General features: G+C 50.9%; 3 protein-coding genes across 3 annotated transcripts; all 3 read right to left on the reverse strand.

The window, feature by feature from the left end:
- Nucleotides 1–3,326, reverse strand: LOC136567238 (keratin, type I cytoskeletal 19-like). The gene is made up of 7 exons (XM_066566758.1): nucleotides 2,802–3,326; nucleotides 2,374–2,456; nucleotides 1,991–2,147; nucleotides 1,744–1,905; nucleotides 1,317–1,442; nucleotides 995–1,221; nucleotides 1–88 (listed from the first exon to the last, which is right to left on the reverse strand). Exons 1-7 carry the CDS (start codon nucleotides 3,324–3,326, stop codon nucleotides 1–3), a joined length of 1,368 nt encoding a protein of 455 aa, XP_066422855.1.
- Nucleotides 3,327–9,142: 5,816 nt separating this feature from the next.
- LOC136567217 (keratin, type I cytoskeletal 14) lies at nucleotides 9,143–13,539 on the reverse strand. The gene is made up of 8 exons (XM_066566726.1): nucleotides 12,979–13,539; nucleotides 11,310–11,392; nucleotides 10,877–11,033; nucleotides 10,459–10,620; nucleotides 10,251–10,376; nucleotides 9,948–10,168; nucleotides 9,581–9,630; nucleotides 9,143–9,392 (listed from the first exon to the last, which is right to left on the reverse strand). Exons 1-8 carry the CDS (start codon nucleotides 13,483–13,485, stop codon nucleotides 9,295–9,297), a joined length of 1,404 nt encoding a protein of 467 aa, XP_066422823.1. The 5' UTR covers nucleotides 13,486–13,539; the 3' UTR covers nucleotides 9,143–9,294.
- A 4,548-nt stretch (nucleotides 13,540–18,087) lies between these two features.
- On the reverse strand, nucleotides 18,088–23,914 carry LOC136567219 (keratin, type I cytoskeletal 14-like). Its single transcript, XM_066566727.1, has 8 exons — nucleotides 23,319–23,914; nucleotides 21,780–21,862; nucleotides 21,118–21,274; nucleotides 20,443–20,604; nucleotides 19,648–19,773; nucleotides 19,345–19,565; nucleotides 18,733–18,770; nucleotides 18,088–18,374 (listed from the first exon to the last, which is right to left on the reverse strand). Exons 1-8 carry the CDS (start codon nucleotides 23,823–23,825, stop codon nucleotides 18,277–18,279), a joined length of 1,392 nt encoding a protein of 463 aa, XP_066422824.1. The 5' UTR covers nucleotides 23,826–23,914; the 3' UTR covers nucleotides 18,088–18,276.
- Nucleotides 23,915–25,097: the final 1,183 nt, after the last annotated feature.

Here is a 25,097-nt window from a genome sequence, read left to right on the forward strand (position 1 = left end):
TCAGGGCAGGCAGGGCTGGCACAGGCTGCCTTTCAGCCCCGTGCTTCTCCCAGCTGCTGTGGCACCAACTCCTCTTCCTGCCGACCCTCTGCGGAAAAAGACACCTCTGAACACCCAGACCTCAGCACTGCCACCCTGGAGATCTCCCCCTGCCCTCCTCAGTGCTTTAGCTCTGTCTCTTCAGTCACAGTTCCCCCTCCCAGCCCTGAGGTCAGCTGCAGCCACCTCTGTCCCCCTGTCTTTTGGCAGATGTTGCTTTTCCATCTGGCCCTCAGGATTACCCTGGGCAAGCACTAACAGTGCCACTTCAGCCCTTGCAATAGGCATTTTGGAACAAAAACTGACTTTTCTTGTAAATAATTTAGGACTGGAGAGTCCAGAGGAGCCCACATCAGGGCACCACCATTCCAAAGGCTCCTCTCCCAACAAAACAAAGGCAGTAGGTGGGTGCTCAGGGCAGTTTTGTGTGTGTGCAGCCATGTCTGGAATTAACAGCCTGGCTGTTTCAAAACCTCAGTCAATGGAAGGCAGGGCAGAGCCAACTGCTTTGCATACAAATTAAACATCCAAAACTTTAATTAAACTTGTGCGAAACTGAAAATATTTAGATAATTCATCGTTTCAGTTAATTTAGCGGCTAGTCCCTAATCCTGTCTCATTCTGGCAAGCCAATAAAACTCAGTTACATGACTCTTTGTCCAGCTCCTGGTGAAGCTGCCCTTAAAGAGCTGCTGAACTGTGCCAGGGGCTGGGGCAGCTCTGAGGGCTCTCCCAGCCCATTCCCTGGCCCAGGAATGGTCTTTGGTGTGCTCCCTGGACATTTATCAGAGCCAAATCCTCAGATGCCTCCTGGTTTTTGTAATCAGCCCTGTCTGAAAACAGGTCAGCACTGGTTCCTCACCACAGTGTTGCTTTTCCTACCAGGATCACGAATTTTCATATCCCTGTAAGGCAAAGCACAGAGATTTTAGGGTGCCCAGCCCTGTTTGCATACATGATGTCGTGCTGGCCGCCCTCCAGCAGGCAGTGGTAGGTCTGGATCTCCTGCTCCAAGCGACACTTGACATCCAGAAGGGTCTTGTACTCCTGGTTCTGGCACTCCATTTCTGCTCGGATCTCAGCCAGCCGCTGCTCCACGCAGGAGATCTGGTTCTGCAGCTCAGCCAGGCATTTGTTGTAGCGACATTCGGTCTCCGTCAAAGAGGATTCCAGGTTTTCTTTCTGAGAATAGAACCAACACACAGGTACCTGGTTTGGACACAGGTACAGCCCTGCTCACGAGAGCTGGAGCTGTGCATCCTTGTGGCATCACCTACCATAGTGAGCTGGGCTTGTACATTGATTTCCAGGGCCTGCAGCTGACGTCTCAGCTCAGTCACCTGCTTGTTGCTCGACTCGATCTCCTGGCTGCTTGTGACAACCTCCAGATTCACCTCCTCCACCTGCAAGGTCAGAAAGAACAGCCCTTTCCTCACCTCCCCACTGCATCTCGTGGTGTCCAGGACCTCCCCACACCCCGCAGTGCCCCGAGCACATCCAAGGCTGACACCCTGTTTATTCCATTCTGACCCAGTGACACCATGTGGTGGCCCCTTTGCCATGGATGGAACACAGAAATCGGGAAGTACTGTTAGATCTGAGCACATCTGTGACACTTGTTGTTATTAGGACACCTCTTAATCCCTCATTTTTCCCTTTCCCCCTTGGGGCAGAGCTGGCTGCAGCTCTGAGGACGCGAGGTACCTTGCAGGCGTACCACTGCTCCGTCTCTTTGCGGTTGCGCTCCATCAGCGTCTCGTACTGGCACCTCAGATCCTCCAGGATCTTCCTCAGGTCTGGGCCAGGGCAGGCATTGACCTCCACACTCACATCCCCAGTGGCCTGTTTCCTCAGACAGCTCATTTCCTGCAGGAAGTATGTGGCTGTGTCAGTAATATCCATCCACCTTTGGGGAGATTTTCCTTCTTCTCAATTCCCTGAGAGAGCTGACCTCCTCGTGGTTGGTCTTTAGGCAGCACATCTCCTCTGTCAGAGCCTCACACTGCAGCTGCAGGTCGGTCTTGCAGCTGGCCAGCTGGTCCAGGACGGGCCGGAGGTTGCAAATGTCAGCATCCACATTCTGCCGGAGACCACACTCGGTCTCATACCTTAAACCAAGGTCAGCATGTCAGCAAAGCAGGGCAAAGCCTTCCGTTGAGGTCGGGGGAAAAAAATGAGGATCAAGTTCTTTCCCTTCAGACATGCAGTGCTATCAATATTGCCAGTGGTATCAGAGATCTGTTTTACTATGCAGTGTGACAGGCAGAGGGTTGGGATGTCCCCATCATCACCCTTCACCTGCCCTTCCATGGGCCAGCAGGGGACTATACTCACTTCACTCTGAAGTCATCAGCAGTCATCCTGTTGTTATCAATGTTCAGAAGGATTTTATTAGTCTCCATGGCTGCACACAGGATCTGGAATATAAATCATAAGAGAAATATGTGGGTTTGCAGCTTCCTCTGCCTCCAGAAGACCCTGGAGGAAACAGCTTCCTGGGGTATTTTGTAGTAATTCCATATATTGGGGTTATTAATCAGTTATGTGGCATCACAGCAGGGAAACCCATGTGCCAGCTGGGTGGACCCAGCCTTGCTGAAGCATCAGTGCTCAGTAAATGCAGAATCCCCCTCCCATAGACCATCATTTCATATAAACCATTGCTCCAGAGCCATTGCCTCTCCCCTTTGACAGAGCTCTGTGCACATATGAAAGCAAAGCCCAAAGAAATAGCAGGATTTTCTTGGCAAACAAGGGTTTACCTGGTTCTGAAGGTCTTCAATTTCCTTGTGGTAGCAGCTGTAGTCCCGTGGCTCGCAGATGGGCCCCACCTTGGCATACCACTCCCTGATCTTGCACTCCAGGTCGGCGTTGTCCCCCTCCAGGAGCCGCACCTTGTCCAGGTACGAGGCCAAGCGGTCGTTGAGGTTCTGCATGGTCGCCTTCTCGTTGTTAGCAAACAGGATCCCATCCCCACAGCCAGCCCCAGCCCTGGGGAAGCCACCTCGAGTGCAGACTCCTCCTGTGCTGAATCCCAGGGCAGAACAAGCCCTCTGGGTGGCTCCGAAGCTCCCACCAGCCGCACTGCCGGCGCTCAGCTGCTTCCCGAGCAATCCCTCGCTGACGCTGCCGCCGGAGAAGCCGCCGACCACTGCACCCAAGTCATAGGTAGCGTGTCTGCCCGAGGAGGCAGAGGAGACCCTCCTGGCAGTGCCAGCTGCGTTGCTGCCTGTGCTGCCCCTGCCCTGGGTGCAGGTAGTGACGACCTGCCTGACAGTGCAGCTCATGGTGGGGGTGCAGAGCCAACAGAGCCCAAGGCAAGCGCTCAGGTGGCTGCAGGATCCAACTGTGATACCTCTGTCCCCTGGTCCTCTATTTATACCAGTCCCTGTGGATCGTGCCACTGGAGAAGGGCTGTTTATTCTTCCTCCTTGTGACCTGGCTAGGAGGTGTTTTCTCTTTTTTCAGCCGGAAATAATTCCCCAAAGGCGTTTGTCTCCAGAAATCCCACAACAGAAAGATGCTTTGGTTAACAGAAGCGTGTTTCAAAACTACATCAAAAATGTTACTTCCTGAATCATCAGGTCTGACTTGTGATGACAACTCAACAACAGTGACACAAAAACCCGACGATACCCAAGAGTGCCCGGGGAATGAAGCACCACAGCAATTATCCATCCCCGGCGTGGGCGAGTCTACCCGGAAAGTGAAAGCTGTGGGAAAGGCATCCTATCTGACAGAGCCTGTTCGACCCCTTTGTGACCACAAACGAGGGTGTCCCCTCACTCAGCTGGCCTCAGTCCCTGGGATCAGGGCCAGGAGACCACCCTGGGCCTGCAGTGAGGGTCTGTTCCACTCCACTTTTGGTGGAGTGAGCTCCTGGTCTGGGTCTTCAGACCTCAAATACTCCAGGAGAGCACAGAGGAATATTGCACTGGAATGTACCAGGGCTGGTTTATCCCTTCTCTTTATTCTACATCCATCAAAACATCCCCTTGAAGAGGTCTGGGTTGTTTTGCTGCTTTCAAGGGTAGACAAAATAGCCAAGTATTTATCCAAAATATGAAAGGATATTTCCTGGACACCAAACATGCAGTCCACTGAATATTCCCTGCCACACAGGATGTTTCATTAGATTTCTGAAACAGTAATGTGGAGAATTTCAGGAAATGCATGACCCTACAGAAGTCTGATCCAGTTCCAACCAGCACATGAAAACTCTCCAATACAATCTAGGTGTTAAATTTAGAAAGGACAATAGAAAAGATCTTTTAAAAAGTTTATTAAACTAATTTTTTAGTTCTGGAACGCTAAATTGAGGAAGAAGGGAAATAATTAAAATGTTTTGTCATCTGAATCTTTCATTTTATTAATAACATTAATATAGCAATGCTAATATTGGCTGGCTCTCACCCACGTGTGGTTCAGCTTTGGGTTTGGCATCCAGGTCACCTGGACACGTGGCATAAAGAATGTGTCAGGTGCAGCCTGGCTCACAAATATTGCTTCTGCCATTTGGGCAAGTTCATTAAGCTCAATTTTATCTTGACACTGCAAATCCAGCACTCCTGAACTCTGGGGTGGTTCTGTGGGTGCCCATCCTTTGTTAGAGCCATCATCAAGAAGGGAAGCCTGGGTGCTCTGGTGCCACAGTGATGGCCAGACCCTGCCTGGAGCCAGGGATCAGGGTCAGGCAGGGCTGCCCACCTGCAGCCTGGTCACAACTGGTCTTTTTTCAACCAAAGAATTATAAAATGACTGCTGAGTAAACATTTAATTTCATTTAATCAAGATTTATATAGTTCTTCATTTTTCAAGGCCAGGTTGGATGGAGCAACCTGGTCCAGAAGGAGGTGTCCCTGAGATGGTCTCTGAGGTCCCTCCCAACCCAAACAATCCTGTGGCTGTGGGATTTCTTCAATAAGGAAAACACCCACAATGAGTAGAGGGTTTTTTCAGTTACTGCAAACTAAGCAGAGGTGTCCACGTTCTTATCTTTTTCTCTTCTTTCTTTTCTCTTCTTTCTTTTCTTTCTTTCTTTCTTTCTTTCTTTCTTTCTTTCTTTCTTTCTTTCTTTCTTTCTTTCTTTCTTTCTTTCTTTCTTTCTTTCTTTCTTTCTTTCTTTCTTTCTTTCTTTCTTTCTTTCTTTCTTTTCTTTTCTTTTCTTTTCTTTTTTTCTTCTCCCTCTCTACCTCTCTTCCTATCTCTCTTTCTCTCTTTCTTTCTCTCTTTTTTTCTCTCTCTCTTTCACTCTTTCCTTCAGGCTTTACCAAAGGTGATTAGAATTCCTACAGCTTTTGTAAAGGAGAACAGTAATTTATTATTATTTCCTTGGAATTGTGCGTTCTTCATGCCAGCTTTATTCCTTTCCAAAATTCCAAATTTTCTTTAAAACCAGCTCTTGCTTTTCGATGAGAACAAACCTCAAGCCCTGCCAGCAGTCACAGCCCTCATTTTATTAAAGCCATTTTCACTTTGTGATGAGGAGATCTGCTAATGATGGCATCTCCATGCCTAATGGAAGGCTCCTGCCAGAATTAGCTTTGATTGACTTCCTGGCTGGAGTCTGCAGACGGAAATCTGCTCCCCACATCCCTGCAGGCAGCCAGGGGCAATGCTCTGATGAGCTGTCCTGGGCTGACCTGGGAGCCCCTCGCAGGCAGTGCTGCACCCCAGGGGAGGAAGAGGAGCAGAGGAATGACAGGGCAGCAGAGGAATGACGGCTCATGAGGATCTCCCGTGGGCATTTCAGGAACAGCAGCACAGGTCTGACCAGGAAAAATTACTACTTCAAGTAACAAATGAGCAGAAGAGCCTCCCCCAGGCAAAGGTGTTGCTCTCACGTAATGAGCTTGGTAAAAAACAGAAAGGAAGGGATCATATTGCAGGTTTCCATCGGCGTCCTGGGCTGTGTGACAGAGTGGGCTGGTGGCAGAGGATGGACATGTTGGAGTTATTCCCAAGAGTCCTCTACAGCAGAATTTTCAGACTCAACAGGGCAATGGAAATGGGAAAGATTAGATTTCCCTGCAGGGAAATCCTTTGGGAGTCTCAGGATATCTTTTAAGGCTTAAGACTGTTTCTTAGGCTAATGCAGATGAAGTTTAATGTGCCCCCAAGAAGGAGATCCAGCATTTCATGTCACTACAAACACCTGAATCATCTGGTGTTTTCACATCCAAGAGGACTTCCTTGGGGACTCTGACCTGGACACAGCACCAAACCCCAAATCCCTGCTGGTGCCCAGGCACAGGAGGGCCAGGGGAGGAGCTGGAGCGAGGCACTGCCAGCACCCACCAGCCTGGCCAGGGAGAGGCTCATCCAGAGGCACCCCAAGCTCCTCTCTCTCATTGTCAGCTGAATTTCCATGTTAACCTATGGAAAATCCTGGTGTTCTCTATTTACAAAGTATTTGCTTATCTGGCTGGTGATGTACCTGTCATGCCACTTTCTGTCAGCCTTTTATTGGCTGTACTGGGGCTGATCTCCATCTTGCTGGTGACACCAGGTGCTCCAGGCTCTGATCCCAGCTTTGCAAGTCACTCCAGGCAAATCATTCAGCTCCTCCAAGTCTCAATTTCATGCTTTGTAGGATGGAAACAACAATAACAAGTATCCTCCTCCTTGAGGGCATTGTAAAAACAACTGTCTGAGGAGCACATGGGGCTTTAGAGATTGGAAAGATGGCATTTAATTCAGCATTATTCATTGTCAGTGCTCTTGCTGTTTTATATTACTCTGGACACAGGCACATCCCATTGATTTCTCTCTATGTCTCCATCATGAAATACCTTTAAAGGATGTTCTCAGTTTCCATTTTTTGTTTTTTTGTCCATAAGGTTTCACCATCATTCACTGAGCTCTTGCCTCTGTAATTCCCAACTGAATCCTAAAAAGACTTTTCTTCTTGTACTTGCAGCTTGCAGCAAATCTGTAAAATGCTTTCCAAAACCAGTGTTTGTCCATCTCTTGGAGAGACAATTTGTCCCTGTTTCACAGACATAAATGTGTGTAGCAAAGGGTAAATAACAAGCAGTAAGTTACCTTATAGTTCTGTGGTACTTTCTTTCTTCAGGGCACTATAATGTCGCACAGAGATCATTTGTGCTGAGCTTGGACTTTGCTCTTGCCTGTGATAACAGGGTTACACTGAGCTGTATGCAGGATTAAAGCCTTTTTCATTGATGCAAATATATGCTGATGAATATCCCCTGATAAGGTCCTTCCAGGGGAACTGAATCCACTGATTACAAACCAGGCTCTTCCATCAGCTCTCCCAGCTCTCCTCGGGATTTCATCTCTGGCTTCTCCTGCTGACTGATGGAAATATCTCAGATCCCAGAGGTGACTGAGTGTTCTGCTGGATCAATCTCTCCCCTGTGCCCTTTTGGCTGCAGAAGGGGCCACATCTCTCTGTGCTGCCAGCACAGAAATTATTCTTGGACTGACGTCTTCTTTTAGCCTCCTACTTCTATTTAATCAGTTATATTTGTGGTTTGCAGAAAGCTTTTCTGTGTTCATACACTTGGGGCATTCTGCAGATGGTTCAAAACTTAAAAAGCCATTTACAGCTAAAGTATAACAACACTCTTCTGATGCCAAAAAAAAAAAAAAAAAAAAAAAAGCAGCACATTAGCAGTTTGCTCAGAATTTCCAGCCTGCAGCTTTGCCTGCTGCCAGGGAGTCTGAGACAACTTGAGGCTCAGGTACATTTTTCCTTGATCTGGTGTTCATTTTTGAGATAGCTCTGGTTTGTTTGGCCTGGAAGACTTTCCCCAAAGAAGGTTTGTCATTCCAGCAAAGGGAGAAGCACAATACAGTCCATGAACTCTGCACTCTGCTGTGTCTCGTTTCCTGCCCTTTTCTGTAATTGCTGAATGATGATACACAATGATAAAATCTCACACTCCCTTCTCTGGAAAGACCTGGCAGGTTCCCCACTTCTTCGATCTCCTTTCCTCTCCTTTGCCTGTCCTGTCATGCCCAGTGTGACATCATCAGCTCTTCCCAAACCTGCTGGGGCCAGGGAGCACCCTGGGGACTGTAATGCTGCGGGGAGACTCAGGGAGGATGAATGAACCATTGATCACCCAAAGGATGAGCAAGCTGAGCCTCAGCTGCAGGAGCCTCTTGCCCATTGTTATAAGGGAAGCTGATTTAATGCCAGCTGTTCCCTCTCGCTTTGGTCTGAGCCCAGATCTGTGTCCTTGAGGTGTGGGATGGACATAAGCTCATGCACAGGGCTCCCAGCTACCACAGACTAGAAAGCATGAAGTTGGATCAAAGTGATTCCATCAGGTTTTTGGCTCTAAAACAATTTCCTCTCCTCTCTGGCCCTCCCTTGGTCGCTCTCCAGCAGGCGAGTGGGCACAGGCACAGCCAGAACCTGCTGCTGCCCAGCTGAGTCACTAATCCTGAACAGCAGCTCAGCCTCAGGCATCATTTCTACCTCTCAGGTAGTTTCAGGAAGGGTTTTAGCAGTGATCTGTTACACACGACAGTGATAGAAATTATTGCTACTCATCCCTGTGCAGATTAAGCAATGGTTACTTTAGTTCCTCAAGTGCAGCCCTGGGGCAGCATGAATAGCCCTGTAAAAGTTTTTGTGCCTGACAGTGTGATTTAAAGACAGTCAAAAGAGACAGCAGGCCTGTAGGGATGAGGTTTGCCAACCAGCTGGATGCTGGGCTCATGGCTCAGAGAGAGCACCTGACAGCAGCAGCCTTGCTGAAGCCAACTAAGTACAGCTTACAGGAGAAAGTGACTTTTTATGATCCTAAGAGTTTGAGAACTGAGCTTGTTTTTGTTGACTTTAATTACCAGGTGTGTGGGACAATGACCTCAAACCTCATCATTCCATAATTGCCTTCATTTTCTATCACACAGTTTATGTCTTAGCCAGTCCCATGTATTTACAAGCACCAAGTTCATTAGAAAAAAGCTGTCCCAGGCAGAGCCCCCGTCCCTCCAGGTGGAACCCATGTCCCTCCATTCCCCTCCTCTCACTGGCTTCTTGTGGTTTCTCAGGACTTTCCCTGTGAACACAGAACCCAGAGGCTTTGAGGGATTGCGTGTCAGTGATCAGACAAGACAAGTCTGCAGCTGCACGAGCGAGAAGAAAAAGCTTTATTAAATGTGTCCAGAGACACCTGCATGGAATGAGGGCAACACATGAGGAAGAGCAGGTGAAGGGAGCACACATGGCCTCAGGCACTTCTTGGCTCAGTCTGATGCTCTCCTGAGCCAGGGGCTGTCCTAGCGAGTGGTGAGTGCCACCTGCTCCCGGGAGGACACCACCTTCCCGTCCTGCACCTCCTCCACGATCGTGCGCACCTGGCGGGACGATGTCACGACTGCAAAGGAAAGGGCGACCATTATTCACGGCAGGAAAGAGAGAAATTTCTTAAAACATTATCAGATAGTGCACATTCTTCAAGAGCTGGTGGGAATTCCACAAGGGAGTGGAAAATGCTGCTTTAAACAGCCCTGCTTTGACTGGGAAGGGGAAAGAACCAGGCTGAGCGGAAAGGTGGGTTCTTACCATCTCTGCCAGAGTGTGAGGACATGGCCGAGGAGTACTGGGAGGAGATGCTACAAGGGAAGCACAAAACCAAAGAGATGTTAGGGACAAACTCTGTTGTTGCTGCTACACAGGCTCTGTGTTCAGGCAGGAGAAAAACAGAGAAGGCTCATGGAGATAAAAGTGTTGCTCCACTTGGCCGCTCCTGAGGGATAGAGGAACCACAGCAACGCCCCACTACAGCCAGACACCAGGGACAGAGCACTGGGCATCCACAGCTGATGTGAACAGAGAAACCAGCCCTGAAAGCTCTGACTGGGCTGACACCCTGGGCACTTTGTGTCTGTGACCCTCCCAAGCCGCCCTCCCAGCGGAGCCCCTCACGCACTGGCCATCCTCTCCCTCCAGCAGCCGGCGGTACGTGGCGATCTCCTGCTCCAGGCGGCACTTGACGTCCAGCAGGACCCTGTACTCATGGTTCTGGCGCTCCATGTCGCAGCGCAGCTCGGCCAGCTGCTCCTCCACGCCCGTGATCAGCATCTGCAGCTGGGCCAGCTGGGTGCCGTAGCGCGCCTCCGTGTCGGCCAGGGTGCCCTCCAGCGCCGCTTTCTGCGAGACAGGCACGGGCTCAGGGGGCGGCCAGGGTGGGCACAGCCCTGCATCCCCCTCCCTGCATGCCCAGCCCTGGTACCGTGCTGAGCTGCGACTGCAGGTCGATCTCCAGGCTCTGGATCGTGCGCCGCAGCTCCGTGATCTCCGTCTTGCCGCTCTGCAGCTGCTCCGTGTTGATGGCCACCTCCCGGTTCAGCTCTTCTGTCTGCACAGAGGCAAAGCCCTCAGAGCCCTGGCAGCAGCCCCAGCCCCAGCCCTGTGCTCACTGCTCAGCTCCAGCTCCTCACCTTGCTGAAGAACCACTGCTCGGCGTCCCTGCGGTTCTTCTCCGCCAGGCTCTCGTACTGCTCCCGCATCTCCGCCAGGATCTTGGTGAGGTCAATGCCAGGAGCAGCGTCCATCTCCACGCTGATCTCCCCACCCACCTGCCCACGCAGGGCAGTCATTTCCTGACACAAAAAAGACACAGCACACGTGAGTGACATGGCATCTTCTCATGGTGAGAAATTTCTTCTTTGCACCCAGCACAGGAACCCCACAGACCTCCTGGAGGTCCTGCCTGAAGGGATTATTTCTCTCCCCTTTCCTGGTCAAGTGTCTCCTGACAGCCCTAATTCCAGAAACTCCCGTGCGTTTGGCCTGACTGTTTCCCTGGTGCACAAGGCATGTTTGTAGGTCCTAATTTGAGCCCTACTCCATGCTCACCTCCTCATGGTTCTTCTTCAGATAAGCCAGCTCCTCCTTCAGGTTCTCGATCTGCATCTCCAGGTCGGCTCTGGACAGGGTCAGCTCATCCAGGACCCGGCGCAGGCCGTTGATGTCGGCCTCAACACTCATGCGCAGAGCCTGCTCCGACTCAAACCTGGGGACAACACACACAGCTGCATATACCCACCTGATGGAACATTTTTCTTGTCTTTTCCTTCCCCAGCTCAGTGTATTTTTGCCAAGAATCTTTAATTCAATGTGTGTACACAGCTCTCACAGTGCAGAAACAGCAGCGCTGTGCCCAGGAAGAGATGAACTATTCCCAAATGTCCCACTCCAGTGGAAAAACCCCAGGTGCAGATAAAAAGCACCTTGAACAGCCAGGATTTCCCCCCTTTTTCACAAAAGCTCTTGGAGATGTTAGACTCACTTGGTTCGGAAGTCGTCTGCTGCCAGCCTGGCATTGTCGATCTGCAGGACGATGTTGGCGTTTTCAACAGTTGCAGAAAGAATCTGATGGGAGATAAGTCAAAGAGTGAAAAAGACATTTCAAACACTGAGTGATCCCATCCAGAGAAGGACTGGAGCAGCACTGGGCCATGGACTTCCATGTGGGCTCTGCAAAGAAGGAGATGGAGTGCTCGTTTCCATCTCCCATCAGCACGGGCTCAGTCCCCTGGGAACACTGCCATGGGCAGGTCACCCTGCCCAGGTGCTCACACCATGCTGAGCCCTGGCTGCACTCCAGGCTTTGGGAATGGGAGCAGCCCAGCTAAGAAGGAAAAAAGGGTTGAGGAAGGAAGGAGTGCCTTGTGCCTACCTCATTTGGCTTTCATAATTACACCTGAGGTGCAAGTATTTGGGCTGACATTATGAAAATGGTTGGCCATTTAGTGAGCAGGAATTTCTGTAGCCACGAGCTAATGAAGAGCTGTAAATTCTCCTGCTTCAGGGGATATCCAAGGAATAATCCAGGAATATTGATGTGGCCATTTCCCAGCTGGCAGGGGAGAGGGAGGGAAGGATCTGCCTTCCCGTGGATCAGGAGCAGAAGGTTTCTTTGAAACCCAGAATTTCATCACTTAAATCCAGAGACAGCTCCTGCCTCCAGATGTTTCTGTGCTCCATCAGAGTACACTGACATGCTGGAATCTGCAGAGGAGCTTCCTGCATCAAGGCAAGCCCTTTCCCCCAGGGTGAAGCCCAAGAAATTTTAGGAATGTGAGTTCCCTCCAGGGGCTGACCCTGCCCCATTTCCCAGGAATTTATTCTTACAGACCAGGTATGACATTGCCCAACCGCCCACACCTCATTCCCTCAGTGAGCCTGAGCTCACTCAGGATGAGTGATAAGGGCTGAGGGGGGCAAGCAATGGCAGGCCAGGGAGGGATGGGCAAATTCTGATGTTTTGGCTGAAGGAGTTTTGTTTAAAATCATCCAGGGAGCTGCTAAGAATAGAGAAATTACCTTGGCCATGACTTCATCTGCTGCATTTTACAGCAGGGCACACACCTGATTTCAGCACCTACCACAGCCCAGTGAGTTCCAATCCTGGACTGGACTCTGTGTCTGCAACTCCCAAAGAACAAGATCCCATGGGGCAGTTTCTTTCTATTTTAACTTCTACCTTTACCCTCCTCAAAGGATATGGGGAAAAATCTGATTTGTAGGATATTTGTGAGAATGACTATTCATCTCCATCTGCATATCACTCAGCAGTGAACAGGGCCAGGAGATAACAAGTCCCTGCCTGCTAAGAACGCCATCAGGAGCCTAACAGGGAGCAGCTATGGGGCACAAGCAGTAAAAAGGAAGGCAGGAGGTGACAGTGTGGCAGCAAGTACCATCAGGTAACCTGAATCTATCTGCCTCCTTTCCTGCCCCATCTTTCTCCCTACACCAGAACAGTCAACAGAAAGCCCATTCTGGTGCCTGGTGATCTGCTGTTCATAGTGACTGTTATTGCAAAACTCTGCTTTTCATTTCACACGAATTACCCGCTATTTGATAAACCTCTCCCCTCCAGCTGTAACATGAAAAAGGTCATCTCTTCACAAGTGACTTTGGTGAAGATGGTCCCGTTAATGCCAGCATCCTACCTTGTTCCTGAGCTCCTCGATAGTCCTGTAGTAGGGGCTGTAGTCACGGTCAGGACCAGGTCCCTGCTTCTTGTACCACTCCCTGATCTTCACCTCCAGGTCGGTGTTGGCCTCCTCCAGGGCTCGCACCTTGTCCAGGTAGGCGGCCAGGCGGTCGTTGAGGTTCTGCATGGTCTCCTTCTCCCCCGCCGGCAGGATGCCATCACCGCCTCCAAAGCCTCCAAATCCTCCTCCAAAGGCGGCCCCAAAGCCGGCCCCATAGCTGCCCCCAAAGCCCCCGCCCAGGGCCCCTCCTGCGCTGCTGCAGTAGCTGCCCCCAAAGCCGCTGCCGAGCCCCGAGACCACGCGGGAGGAGACGGAGTAGCTGCCGGAGCCCCCGTGCACGCTGGGGGCCCGGTACCCTCCTCCCCCGACACGCACGGAGGAGACCCTGCTGGAGCCTCCCCCCAGGCCCCCGAAGCCCTTGAGGGAGGTGGAGGACGAGTATTGCCTGACAGTGGTGCTCATGCTGGAGGCTGGAGGTGCAGGGAGAGGCGGCTCGGCAGCGCAGCAGCAGCAGCAGCAGCAGCGAGTGCTCGCTCCCCTGCCTCGGGGCTCTTTATAGCCCGGCCAGGAGGCGTTGCCACACTTTTTTTTTCCTTCTTTTTTTTTTTTTTTTTTTTTTTTTTCCCTTGCATTCCCGACGATTTTCATCACTCATAAAGCCTGAGCCAACTTCCAGAATCGTCATTTTTGCCTTTGTTCTATTCATGCTTTTTGTCATATTGCACTTGAAGCTTTTTCTCTTACAAAGAGCATCTTTATGCTTCTTCCGTTTCCAAGTAAATTGTCAGGTGTGATTAAAAGGAGGAGGCTCCTTGCTCAGGGCTATGATTTAATTCCTTCTGCACTGTGAGCTTTGAAACAGAGCGGTGCAGGATTTGAGGGAATAGCTCAGCATCTCTTTTACTGTGGCTTTTTGCCCCAGCTACAGTTTCCTGTCCCTGCTTGGGCTGCACACACACACCTGCAGGGACAGCAGCCGTGTTGTGAGACCCTGAATGCACCTCCAAAGCCCCTGAGTACAATGGTGCTGGAAGGAACTTGGCTGCCAATCCTGGAAATACAAGTCCGCTCTTTTATCCGCAGGGAGAGGGATGAGCAGTCATGAAAAAGCAATGAAAAGGGAATTTGTGCTCCAGGGCTCTCTGGAGTCTTCACTTCAGAGACCACCCAAGAGTGGGGGACTGTGGAAAGGTGATAGGGTGGCTTGTCTTCTTTGTGAACTTAGCAAACCATCCCAAAAGGACAGGGTATGGAGGCTAGCTAGAAATTGTGGGATGTCCACGGAAAATGTGGAATAGCAGAAAGTAGATGAAGGACGTAAGGAAAAAGCTTCTGGTGTGTAAGCCCTGTGAGCAGGAGCACAAAGCTGACAGGAGCACAGCTCAGCAGCTGATGCCAGTGATGTTTTTCTGTCAGTTGTGAGCAGGCAGGACAGCTTCACTGTGAATTTGGAGCTTATGGTTCCCATCTGAACGGAGCTTCAGGAGAGACAGAGATCATCTCTGGCAAGCAAAAAAGGCTCCAGAACCGAGCACAGTGGTGTGGCCAGGCCCTGCTGACCCACAGCACAGGCAGAACCCACCAATCTGAGTGTGCCTGGCTCATCCTGCAGGGTGTGGAAGGGAAGGGATTGCTCATGTGTGCACACGGTGGATTGTTGGGCTGTCTCTGCAGACAGGCCCCAACAGCCCCTTCCCAACAGCCAAGTTCTTCCTTAGATCATTTGCCAAAGGAGGGGAGAAAAGGGAATGGAAGGAAGAACAAAGGTACATTGCTGAGGAGCTCAAAGGGCACAACTCCCTCCCCTCCATCTGCAGAAAGCTGGAGACAGTACAGGAGTGGGATGTGTCCTTGGAATATCAGGATTGGCTGCTATGGAGAAGTGGTTCCCTATCTCCACTGGTGGATGGAGACAAGTCCGTGCAGCTCGGAGAGCTGGAGGATCGGAGCCTCTGCTAGCTCTGGCTGTGTCTGTCCCCTGGATGTGTTCCTGTCGTGTGAGCGCCGGGCACAGCGCCAGGGGACACCCACTCGCTGCTCGTCCTGCCCAGGTGCGGATGGAAAAGGTGCAGCAGCAGGCGGGGGCGGCCGGGACGTGGCGCTGCCAGGAATGTGCTTCGTCCCCATCTTCGTTTCCTCACCTCTGCCCGGGCAATGCCGCGGTTTGTCCTCTCTGATTGCAGCGGTGATGTGGGGAAAGGGCGATGTCAGAGACAAAACCGGTGCGGAGCCCCTGTGTGAGTCCAAACGCTCAGCCTTGTCCTGAGCAAAGCCCCTCAGAGTGGCACAGTGTCACACTGTCACCTGTGTCACACAGGTGATTCACGGTTCTTCCTCTGTGGGGAATTGCCTTTTCTTTCATCTTTTGTTTGCCATTGATCTGCTATGCCATAAAAACACACGTTGCCCAGAATATCTGTGATACTTTGGTAATGCCACAGGGCAGCAATTAAAATCATGAGCATTAATTAAGAGTTAAAACTACATTAACCACTCAAGGACGTTATTTCCATGACCTCCCATTGAACACAACCACAAGGACTGCATGTTGTTTCTACCACAGCCTTTGAAGTAAAAGGCTGAGTATGAAACCAGATCCTGCCTCTCTTCTTGAGCACGTGCACACTGTGAGCCCATTTTTAATATTATTCAAAATCAGAATTCCAGTCCTACGGCATAACAGGAGCTTCATGGTAGCACAATGGTGTTCAAACATAAAATTGGTCTTACTTTGGGAGAAAATGGAGGTGAAGTTCTGGCTCCAAAATTACATATCAGCAGATGCAGATACTACCTGGACAAAACCATTTCCCTCTTTTTATATGTTTATAAAGTTTGCCCTGGAATGCAATTATCATCAAAAAGTTCCCTAAAATGAGCTGGAAACCATGCCTTACTGTCTGTTTCTAAAGTGGTCTTTTCTGTCAGAGGAATTCAGTGTTACCTGAGAAGTCAAACCATCTTTCTAGACTAAATTCCCACTTTCTGAAACCTGCCTCAAGCTGCTGCTGCCTGTCAGCATGAGCCACCCCTGCAGCTCCCTCCTCCATGGGGTTTCCTAAGGTCAGGACTAATTATTAATGCTCAAGGCAGGAGAAAATTGACATCTGTTTTCCACACCTCCCTCACACTGTGCAGGAGTAATTAAAGCAGGGGATTTCATTAGCAAAGTGTTATTTGTTGTTTCTATAGGAACACAGGTGTGCCAAGACTTTTACAGGAGGAAAATATAAAGCAAGGGTGAATTCCAGCGAGGCACCTCAGCATCCCTGCACTGGGTGTTGCAACAGCCAGAGGGGCACAGGCATGGCAGGGTACTCAGAGGAGCTGCAAGATGTGTTGGTGTCCCTGCACCATCCATGGGGACAACAGGGTCCCTAAGAGGTGACCTGGAATGGGGTGTGGCTGTGCAACATGTGTCTGTCCCGACCCTTCTCAGGTATCTGATCTTGAGTGATTCAACCCTGTCTTTACCCAGTGCTGGGACATGAATTCCCCCAGGGAGAGTCCCTGGGCTGCTCTGGGCTCCCTCCTCAGGGCTGTGGGAGTGGAGGGAGCACAGTCTGCAGGACCATGGAGGTGCTGGGGCTGGAAGTGCCTCAGAGTGGGAGGGTTGGGAATTGTGCTGCTGCTGACCTGTGGATCAGCCAAGGATGTGCAGCAGCCTTTATCCTAACCCACTGATGAGCTCACTGATATCAGCATTAAACTTCAAACCAAAGCTGTGTCTCCTCTGGCCAGTGGATGCTGGGGATGCTTGGGGCAGCCAATGCCCCACAAGGGTCACGGGGGTCTGCTCCAAGGGGACAGAATCCCAGAATCCCAGAATCCCAGAATAATGAGGTTGGAAGAGACCTCTAAGATCATCGAGTCCAACCTGTGCCCTAACACCCCAGCTAGACTATAGCACCAAGGGCCATGTCCAGTCTTTTTTTAAACACATCCAGAGATAGTGATTCTACCACCTCCCTGGGAAGAGCATTCCAGTACTTTATTATTCTTTCAGGGAAATTTTTTTTCCTAATATCCAACCTATATCTTCCCTGATGTAGCTTGAGACAGGGGGGTCACAGCCCAGGCAGTGGGCAGAGCTGCAGGGCAGGGGGTTGAGGGCCTCAGAACCATGGAGCCCTGCCAACCTGGCTGCAGAGCAGATGATGCACTGCAGGCTTCATTCCAATGTTTGGGGGAAAATAAAGAATTCTCTCTTATCTCCTCCTACATTCCAGACAGATTTCTGTAGAAGGGTTTTAAAGCTGTGTGGCCAGCTCTGCTCTCACTCTCATTCAGTTGCTCTGCTCTGATTCATTTCATTGAGTTAGAAGTTGGATTTACAAAGTAATAAATGTGTCAGAATGCAGCCAAGAATGTGTCTGGACTGGCTTTCCAGGAACGCTGGGCTGGCTGACTGCAGTGGGAACTGCTGTGTCAGGAGCAGTCACCAGCAGCCAGAGAGTGCCACAAGAACTCCCAGAAGAATTTTAATCCTTTTTCTTGCACAGACCATACCCTCCTCTTCCCATCACTGTTTTCTTCACCCTTCAGTGGCGCCCTTGGAAGCAGGAACCAAACTGAGCTGAGTTTGCCTGTCTGGAGGGACAGCAGCCCTCCTGACAGATCCCTGTCCTGCCTGCAGCTTCAGACTGTTTCACCCCAAAGTTTGGGATCCAGAATGAGGAGCAGCTGCTGGGGCAGAGCTGGGGCGTGGCATTTGCAGGGTCCTGTCTGCATCACTTGGGCTTTGTTCACCTGCTTGGCCTCTCTGGGTTAAAGCCTCAGCCCTGCTGTTGCTGGGCATTGCAGTGGGGGAGCAGTGCTTTGTCCAATCTGTGAAACACAGGGATTCTCACAGGCTTCACCTCCCACCACCTGTGGGATCAGCTCCTTTCTAGACTCCCCCCACACCCTCTCCCCTGAAGCTGCCAGGTCTCAGGAGTTACAGAGGTGTGGGTGTGCAGGCCCCACCACCAGGGTACCAGGGATGGAGAAAGCTGCTCCTTCCAGGGAGGAGCTTTGTCCCACAGATGCAGGGGTGGGACAGCCCAAGAGCATTGAGACCAGATCTTGGTTTGCAGGACTGCAAAGAGAAGCTTTATTTGATTCCTGTGTGTGGCACAGAGCTGAGAGAAGGGTGAGAGAGGGCGAGGAGGGGGGTGATAGTGGGAGAAGGTGCTTTTGATGATCCATATGGCAAGAACACATCAGCTGGGATCTGCTTTGCTGGGCAAGGTTTGCAGCAAAACAGGCAGTGCCTCAGTGGGCAGCCTGGGTGATCTGCTCCCGGGAGGAGATCACCTTCCCATCCTGGACCTCCTCGAAGATGGTGCGGATCTGGCGGGTGGTTACTGGTCCTGCAATGTGGACAGAAGGAGATGTTACTTCCAGAGCAGCAAGGAGAAAGTCTCTTAAAGATCTTAGAGATTTGTTACTACAGATATCACATCAGAAACCCAATAAAGCACCACATTCCCACTGCTAAATTGCACAGATTCGGTCTGTTCAGATAATTTCTGACACATGTTTTGGTATATAGTAATATTTGTTATATAATAAATTTGTTGTAACGTAAAATTTTATATACAAGTTCAAATTTTGGAAATATAATCAGATAGTAACTTTAGTAGAAAAGTAAAAGGAGTCTGTGCTAAGAAGTGGGTGAGAGTATGAGACCTGTGTATGATCAGAGCTTCAGCCAAGACCTGTCCTTACCTTCTTTCACAGGCTGCGAGATGTAGTGGGAAGACATGCTATGGGAGGAGAACAAGGAAAAGGAGGTGAGAAACACGAAAAAGGTGAGTAATGTCCAAGATGAGATCATTATTTAAACCTTGCCTTAATACTATGTACCAATACATGATTCAAATGCTTCTGGAAACTGCCAGTGTCCCAACTGAAGGAAGTAACTGTTAAGGATGGGTGTGTGACACAGGAATTCAGACACCAGTGCAGCACCTGCTCCCTGCCCGGGATCACACAGACATGGAAGGATGGCAGCTGGAACCCAGGGATGCTGCAGGGCTGTTACAACCACTGGGCTGTTGTGGACTGGTGGGACTGAAAAGAGAGCCCCTGTTGAATGCAATGGGTCAGGGAATGGGCTGAGAGAACCCTCCAGGGGATGCAGGTGGTTCATTTTCTATTTCCTTTGCTATGACCCATCTCCTCCCAGCCACCCTCTGTCACTGTCATATTTACTGAAAAATCCCTTCGCCAGCACTTCTTCTCCTGGGAAGCTGAGAAACCTCAGAAAAGAAATCCTGGCGAAGGGATTTTTCAGAAAACATGACAGTGACAGCCCTCCCAGCGGAGCCCCTCACGCACTGGGCGTCCTCTCCCTCCAGCAGCCGGCGGTACGTGGCGATCTCCTGCTCCAGGCGGCACTTGACGTCCAGCAGGACCCTGTACTCGTGGTTCTGGCGCTCCATGTCGCAGCGCAGCTCGGCCAGCTGCTCCTCCACGCCCGTGATCAGCATCTGCAGCTGGGCCAGCTGGGTGCCGTAGCGCGCCTCCGTGTCGGCCAGGGTGCCCTCCAGCGCCGCTTTCTGCGAGACAGGCACGGGCTCAGGGGGCGGCCAGGGTGGGCACAGCCCTGCATCCCCCTCCCTGCATGCCCAGCCCTGGTACCGTGCTGAGCTGCGACTGCAGGTCGATCTCCAGGCTCTGGATCGTGCGCCGCAGCTCCGTGATCTCCGTCTTGCCGCTCTGCAGCTGCTCCGTGTTGATGGCCACCTCCCGGTTCAGCTCTTCTGTCTGCACAGAGGCAAAGCCCTCAGAGCCCTGGCTTTCCTCCTATGACTAGCCACCCTCCTAACAGGACTGTGAAACCAACCGTCCACCTCACTAGGCCACCTCCTGCAGAAGGCACCCCTACTCCACTAATCCCAGCCCTAATCCTAATGGAAACAACAAGCCTACTTAGCACTGGGTGTATGCCTAACAGCCAACCTCACAGCAGGCCACCTTCTCATCCAAGTCATCTCTACAGCCACAACAGCCCTATTTTCCACAATACCAGCAGTTTCGCTTCTAACTCTACTAATTCTCTTCTTACTAACCATCCTAGAGGTAGCAGTAGCGATAATCCAAGCCTATGTCTTCGTGCTCCTACTGAGCCTTTACCTACAAGAAAATATCTAACTCTCAATGGCACACCAAGCACATTCTTATCACATAGTAGACCCTAGCCCCTGACCCATCCTAGGAGCAGCCACTGCTCTCCTAACCACCTCAGGACTAACAATGTGATTCCACTACAACTCCCCTCGACTCCTTATTCTAGGCCTACTCTCCACTATTCTCGTCATGTTCCAATGATGACGCAACATTGTAGGAGAAAGCACATTCCAAGGCCACCACACTCCCTCTGTACAGCAGCCCCAGCCCCAGCCCTGTGCTCACTGCTCAGCTCCAGCTCCTCACCTTGCTGAAGAACCACTGCTCGGCGTCCCTGCGGTTCTTCTCCGCCAGGCTCTCATACTGCTCCCGCATCTCCGCCAGGATCTTGGTGAGGTCGATGCCAGGAGCAGCGTCCATCTCCACGCTGATCTCCCCACCCACCTGCCCACGCAGGGCAGTCATTTCCTGACACAAAAAGAGAAGCACATCATCATGCAAGTCAAGAAAGAGCATTTAAAATGTTCCTCTTGAGAAAGAGCTCTTCAGGAAAGTGAGCATTTAGAGGCTGATGAAAAGGGAGCAAACTGGGGTATTTGCTCCATGACTACAAATAAAATAATTCAAATTCTTGTGAAGTCCCTGCTGGAGTTAATTCTCCAGAGAAAAAAGCAGTGCCTGTAGGGTGGTTCATTTCTCAGGGAACAGACCTTCCCAGCCAGAAGCTGCAAGGGTTGTTAATAAACCTCCAACAGGTGGTTATTACTGGATGGGCATTACTGATGTGGCAAATGGTGAATGGGATTTCCACAGGCTCCAGGGAGGATGTGCTGCTGTCCAGAGTATATCCCCTCTGCTGCCTCACCAGCACTTCTCACCTCCTGCCCAGCAGTTCACAACTCAGCATAACCTTAAAGGCTGGACCAGAACTCAAAGTTCAGTGCCCGGGGTGGCCTTTTTAGAGCCTGACTCTGTGCTCACCTCCTCATGGTTCTTCTTCAGATAAGCCAGCTCCTCCTTCAGGTTCTCGATCTGCATCTCCAGGTCGGCTCTGGACAGGGTCAGCTCATCCAGGACCCGGCGCAGGCCGTTGATGTCGGCCTCAACACTCATGCGCAGAGCCTGCTCCGACTCAAACCTGGGGGCACAAACACACTCAGCAAAGCTGCACCAGCCCCTGGCTTTGCTGTCTGCTGCCTCCACACTGCTGTTGGCATCGTGGCAATACTACATGGCCCCATCGACAATTTTCCTAGGGGAAGTCCTGAGCAAAGTGGGTGGAAACTGATAAAAAAGTGTCCACCTGAGTCTGTAACATCACCCTGCTCCTTACACCAGGCCTCGGTACTGGCCCTGGGCTCTGCTGAGTTGCACACACACATTAAAGGCACAGTGAGGCACAGGGCAAGGTCTCTGCACCAGAGATAAATCAGCAACAGGAATAAAATAGTGGGTTTGGATGGAAGCAACGTAATCCCTGTGTGCCTGTAAGACTGAGAGAACCATCTGCTTTGGAAATTGCACCCTCATTTTGAAGGCTTTGCTTCCACATTGCCTTTCTGGGGTGTGGATGGGATTTTCTCCTCATTTCATCAAACTTCCCTGCACACTTTATTCCATTTTTTCCAGGAAATGTGTCTTACTTAGTCCTGAAGTCATCTGCTGTCAGCCTGGCATTGTCAATCTGCAGCAGGAGGTTGGAATTGTCAACTGTGGCCGCCAACACCTGGGCAGTGAAAGATAAAAGAGCGTCAGGAATTCCTCCTGGCTGAGTGTTGGGACAGGAACAACACTTTTGGGAAAGTTTGGCATTTCCTTAGCAGAAGTCTGGAATCAGGACAAGTGAGATACAGCTGAGACTGACTGCTCATGACCTCCCTTTCCAAAAATCCACCAGTAAGTGTTTCAAAAGGCAGAGTGAGGCCACATAAGATGGGTGAGATCTGATAGTGGCCTTTGTTCCTATCCTCCAGGGCAGGTGCTGTTTGGGGAAAGGTCAGAGGGACCAGTGGGGTGTCTGTGCTTGTTACACTTTATTCTGGGATGGATTTAATTGGTTGGCAGCAGAAACGGAGCAAAAGGCAGTGAGCAGGTGCCTACAGATTCTGATTTTCATATTCCCAAAGCAGGAGCAAATAACCCACACTGGGAGGAGAACTCTGTTGAGGAGAGGGGGGGAAAATGAGCTCCCTGCATCCTTTGCCAGCACTCCTGCAGATCCAGCTGTCCACAGCTTCTGGAATCCCTGGGGGCAATTCATACATGGGAAGTAACAGAGAACAATGTAAAGTGGAGCATTTCCTCCAAAATGGTATGCTGGGACTCCAATCAAACAGAGAGGAATCCCCCCCGAGCTGCCTGGGCTGGGCACTTTGTACCAATTCCAGCTCTGGGGCAGTAATTGCCAAAAGAGGCAAAAACCTCGTTATTGGTCAGTTCCATCATTTTATCATCTGACTCTCCTCCACAGGAGGAGCTGAAACAAGTCTGCAAATTCTTTGCCTGAATGTTTCCAAATATGACATCAGTGTTTCATAGTTTGCCCACAGCTGCAAATCTCCCTGCACCTTAATTTTAAACTCCCAAGGACTCACAAGATCAGTGCAGACTTGTCTGTCTTCTTCATTTTTGTCTTACATCCTCTTAGATCTGTTCCGGCCAGTGAAAGCAGCCACTTGTCCCACTCAGGAGGATGTAACCAAAAGCTGACATTGAGACATCTCTAATTTCCAGCCAGGCACTCTACACATGCCAGTGGGACGCTTTTTACGACATAATTAGTAATGACTGATTACAGGAGTAACAGTCATTGTCTCTGCTTCCTCTCTGACACACTGTGATAATCCCAGCATCCTACCTTGTTCCTGAGCTCCTAGATAGTCCTGTAGTAAGAAGGAAGGCAGGAGGTGACAGTGTGGCAGCAAGTACCATCAGGTAACCTGAATCTATCTGCCTCCTTTCCTGCCCCATCTTTCTCCCTACACCAGAACAGTCAACAGAAAGCCCATTCTGGTGCCTGGTGATCTGCTGTTCATAGTGACTGTTATTGCAAAGCTCTGCTTTTCATTTCACACGAATTACCTGCTATTTGATAAACCTCTCCCCTCCAGCTGTAACATGAAAAAGGTCATCTCTTCACAAGTGACTTTGGTGAAGATGTCCCGTTAATGCCAGCATCCTACCTTGTTCCTGAGCTCCTCGATAGTCCTGTAGTAGGGGCTGTAGTCACGGTCAGGACCAGGTCCCTGCTTCTTGTACCACTCCCTGATCTTCACCTCCAGGTCGGTGTTGGCCTCCTCCAGGGCTCGCACCTTGTCCAGGTAGGCGGCCAGGCGGTCGTTGAGGTTCTGCATGGTCTCCTTCTCCCCCGCCGGCAGGATGCCATCACCGCCTCCAAAGCCTCCAAATCCTCCTCCAAAGGCGGCCCCAAAGCCGGCCCCATAGCTGCCCCCAAAGCCCCCGCCCAGGGCCCCTCCTGCGCTGCTGCAGTAGCTGCCCCCAAAGCCGCTGCCGAGCCCCGAGACCACGCGGGAGGAGACGGAGTAGCTGCCGGAGCCCCCGTGCACGCTGGGGGCCCGGTACCCTCCTCCCCCGACACGCACGGAGGAGACCCTGCTGGAGCCTCCCCCCAGGCCCCCGAAGCCCTTGAGGGAGGTGGAGGACGAGTATTGCCTGACAGTGGTGCTCATGCTGGAGGCTGGAGGTGCAGGGAGAGGCGGCTCGGCAGCGCAGCAGCAGCAGCAGCAGCAGCGAGTGCTCGCTCCCCTGCCTCGGGGCTCTTTATAGCCCGGCCAGGAGGCGTTGCCGGCGCCTTTCGACACCCCTGACAGCCAAAGCCAAATTCCAGAATCATCATTTTCCTCTCCTTGATTTCACATCTTTTGTCACATCCACCGGGCAACACTGTGGCTCACATGGGACTTTTTTCCTCTTTGATTCCCAGCACCTGGCGTGGTGCAGGTCCCTGCTCGGGGCTATGTTTTGGCATTCCCAGTGTCCATTCCTGCTCCACCCTCTGCTTCCTCATGAAGTAACACAAGTGAATCCTCTGTTATCCGCCAGGTCACCTGCAAGTATCATTGCAAACACCTACAAATCTGTTTATTTGGTTTTTTAAGGAGTCTAAAGCCAAGGAAAGCTTTTTTAAAGCCAAATGCACACAAGAGCTCTGTGCATCCATAATCTTTACATGGGCCAAGCCAAAGCTTGGAAACTTTGAATGGAAACTTTCCTGTCAGGACCTTTATTGCAGGACAAGCACAGACCTGGCAGGATTTGTGTACTGATAGAGGATTTGGCAGAAATCTTATAGCTCAAAAAGAGAATAAACTCCAGCAATTTCTGCTTATATACCAGCCTGGGCTGAATCTCCCTACAGAGACTGGAAAGTCCCTACAGTGGTGGGTTTTCAGTCAGTTTAAAGGGTGGATGAGTAATGTTTCCCAGCAGTACCTGCTTTGCTCCACCACCTTTCCCAAATCCCACAGAAACTGCCTGTAACTTCTAAAAAATGTAGAAGGTAAAAAACCCTGTGCTCTCTCAACACCGAGGCAGGGTTTAATGCTTAAACATTCTAAATCAGAGGAGAGGGACTGAAACTCTACCAGACACCCACAGCCAGGGCAGGTTCCTCGCAATTCCTGATGGGAAGAGAAGGATCAATCCTTATCAATGGGAAGAGCAGGATAAATCCTTATCAGTAGGAAGAGTGTGATCAATCCTTATCAGTGTTTGGGCTCTAGGCTTTTCCCTACAGATTTGCAGCTGAAGACAGTGATGCCAATGGTAGCAGGAGCAGCATCACCTCTATCAAAAGTGGTGATGGGCAAAGCCCAACACATCCAGCACTGGGGGTGAGGACCCTGCACACACCAAGGTTTGACCACTCTGGCACAGAGGGGAGGGACAGTGCTGGCCACACCTGCCCCAGGCTACTGAAGGACTGAGCAGAATGATTACAA

Source organism: Molothrus aeneus, chromosome 28 (assembly GCF_037042795.1).
Source record: "Molothrus aeneus isolate 106 chromosome 28, BPBGC_Maene_1.0, whole genome shotgun sequence".
In the NCBI taxonomy this organism is placed as follows: Eukaryota; Metazoa; Chordata; class Aves; order Passeriformes; family Icteridae; genus Molothrus; species Molothrus aeneus.

Excerpts from the sequence above, each read along its gene's own strand:
- LOC136567238 (XM_066566758.1), bottom strand. The coding sequence starts at position 3,326 with ATGAGCTGCACTGTCAGGCAGGTCGTCACTACCTGCACCCAGGGCAGG. Across the intron at positions 2,148-2,373 it reads GCTGATGACTTCAGAGTGAA|GTATGAGACCGAGTGTGGTC; the intron begins GTGAGTATAGTC and ends CCTTGGTTTAAG. Across the intron at positions 89-994 it reads GGCGGCCAGCACGACATCAT|AGGGTCGGCAGGAAGAGGAG; the intron begins GTATGCAAACAG and ends CTTTTTCCGCAG.
- LOC136567217 (XM_066566726.1), bottom strand. The coding sequence starts at position 13,485 with ATGAGCACCACTGTCAGGCAATACTCGTCCTCCACCTCCCTCAAGGGC. Across the intron at positions 11,034-11,309 it reads GCAGACGACTTCCGAACCAA|GTTTGAGTCGGAGCAGGCTC; the intron begins GTGAGTCTAACA and ends TGTTGTCCCCAG. Across the intron at positions 9,393-9,580 it reads CTCACACTCTGGCAGAGATG|TCGTGACATCGTCCCGCCAG; the intron begins GTAAGAACCCAC and ends TTTCCTTTGCAG.
- LOC136567219 (XM_066566727.1), bottom strand. The coding sequence starts at position 23,825 with ATGAGCACCACTGTCAGGCAATACTCGTCCTCCACCTCCCTCAAGGGC. Across the intron at positions 21,275-21,779 it reads GCAGATGACTTCAGGACTAA|GTTTGAGTCGGAGCAGGCTC; the intron begins GTAAGACACATT and ends TTGTGCCCCCAG. Across the intron at positions 20,605-21,117 it reads TGAAGAAGAACCATGAGGAG|GAAATGACTGCCCTGCGTGG; the intron begins GTGAGCACAGAG and ends TTTTTGTGTCAG.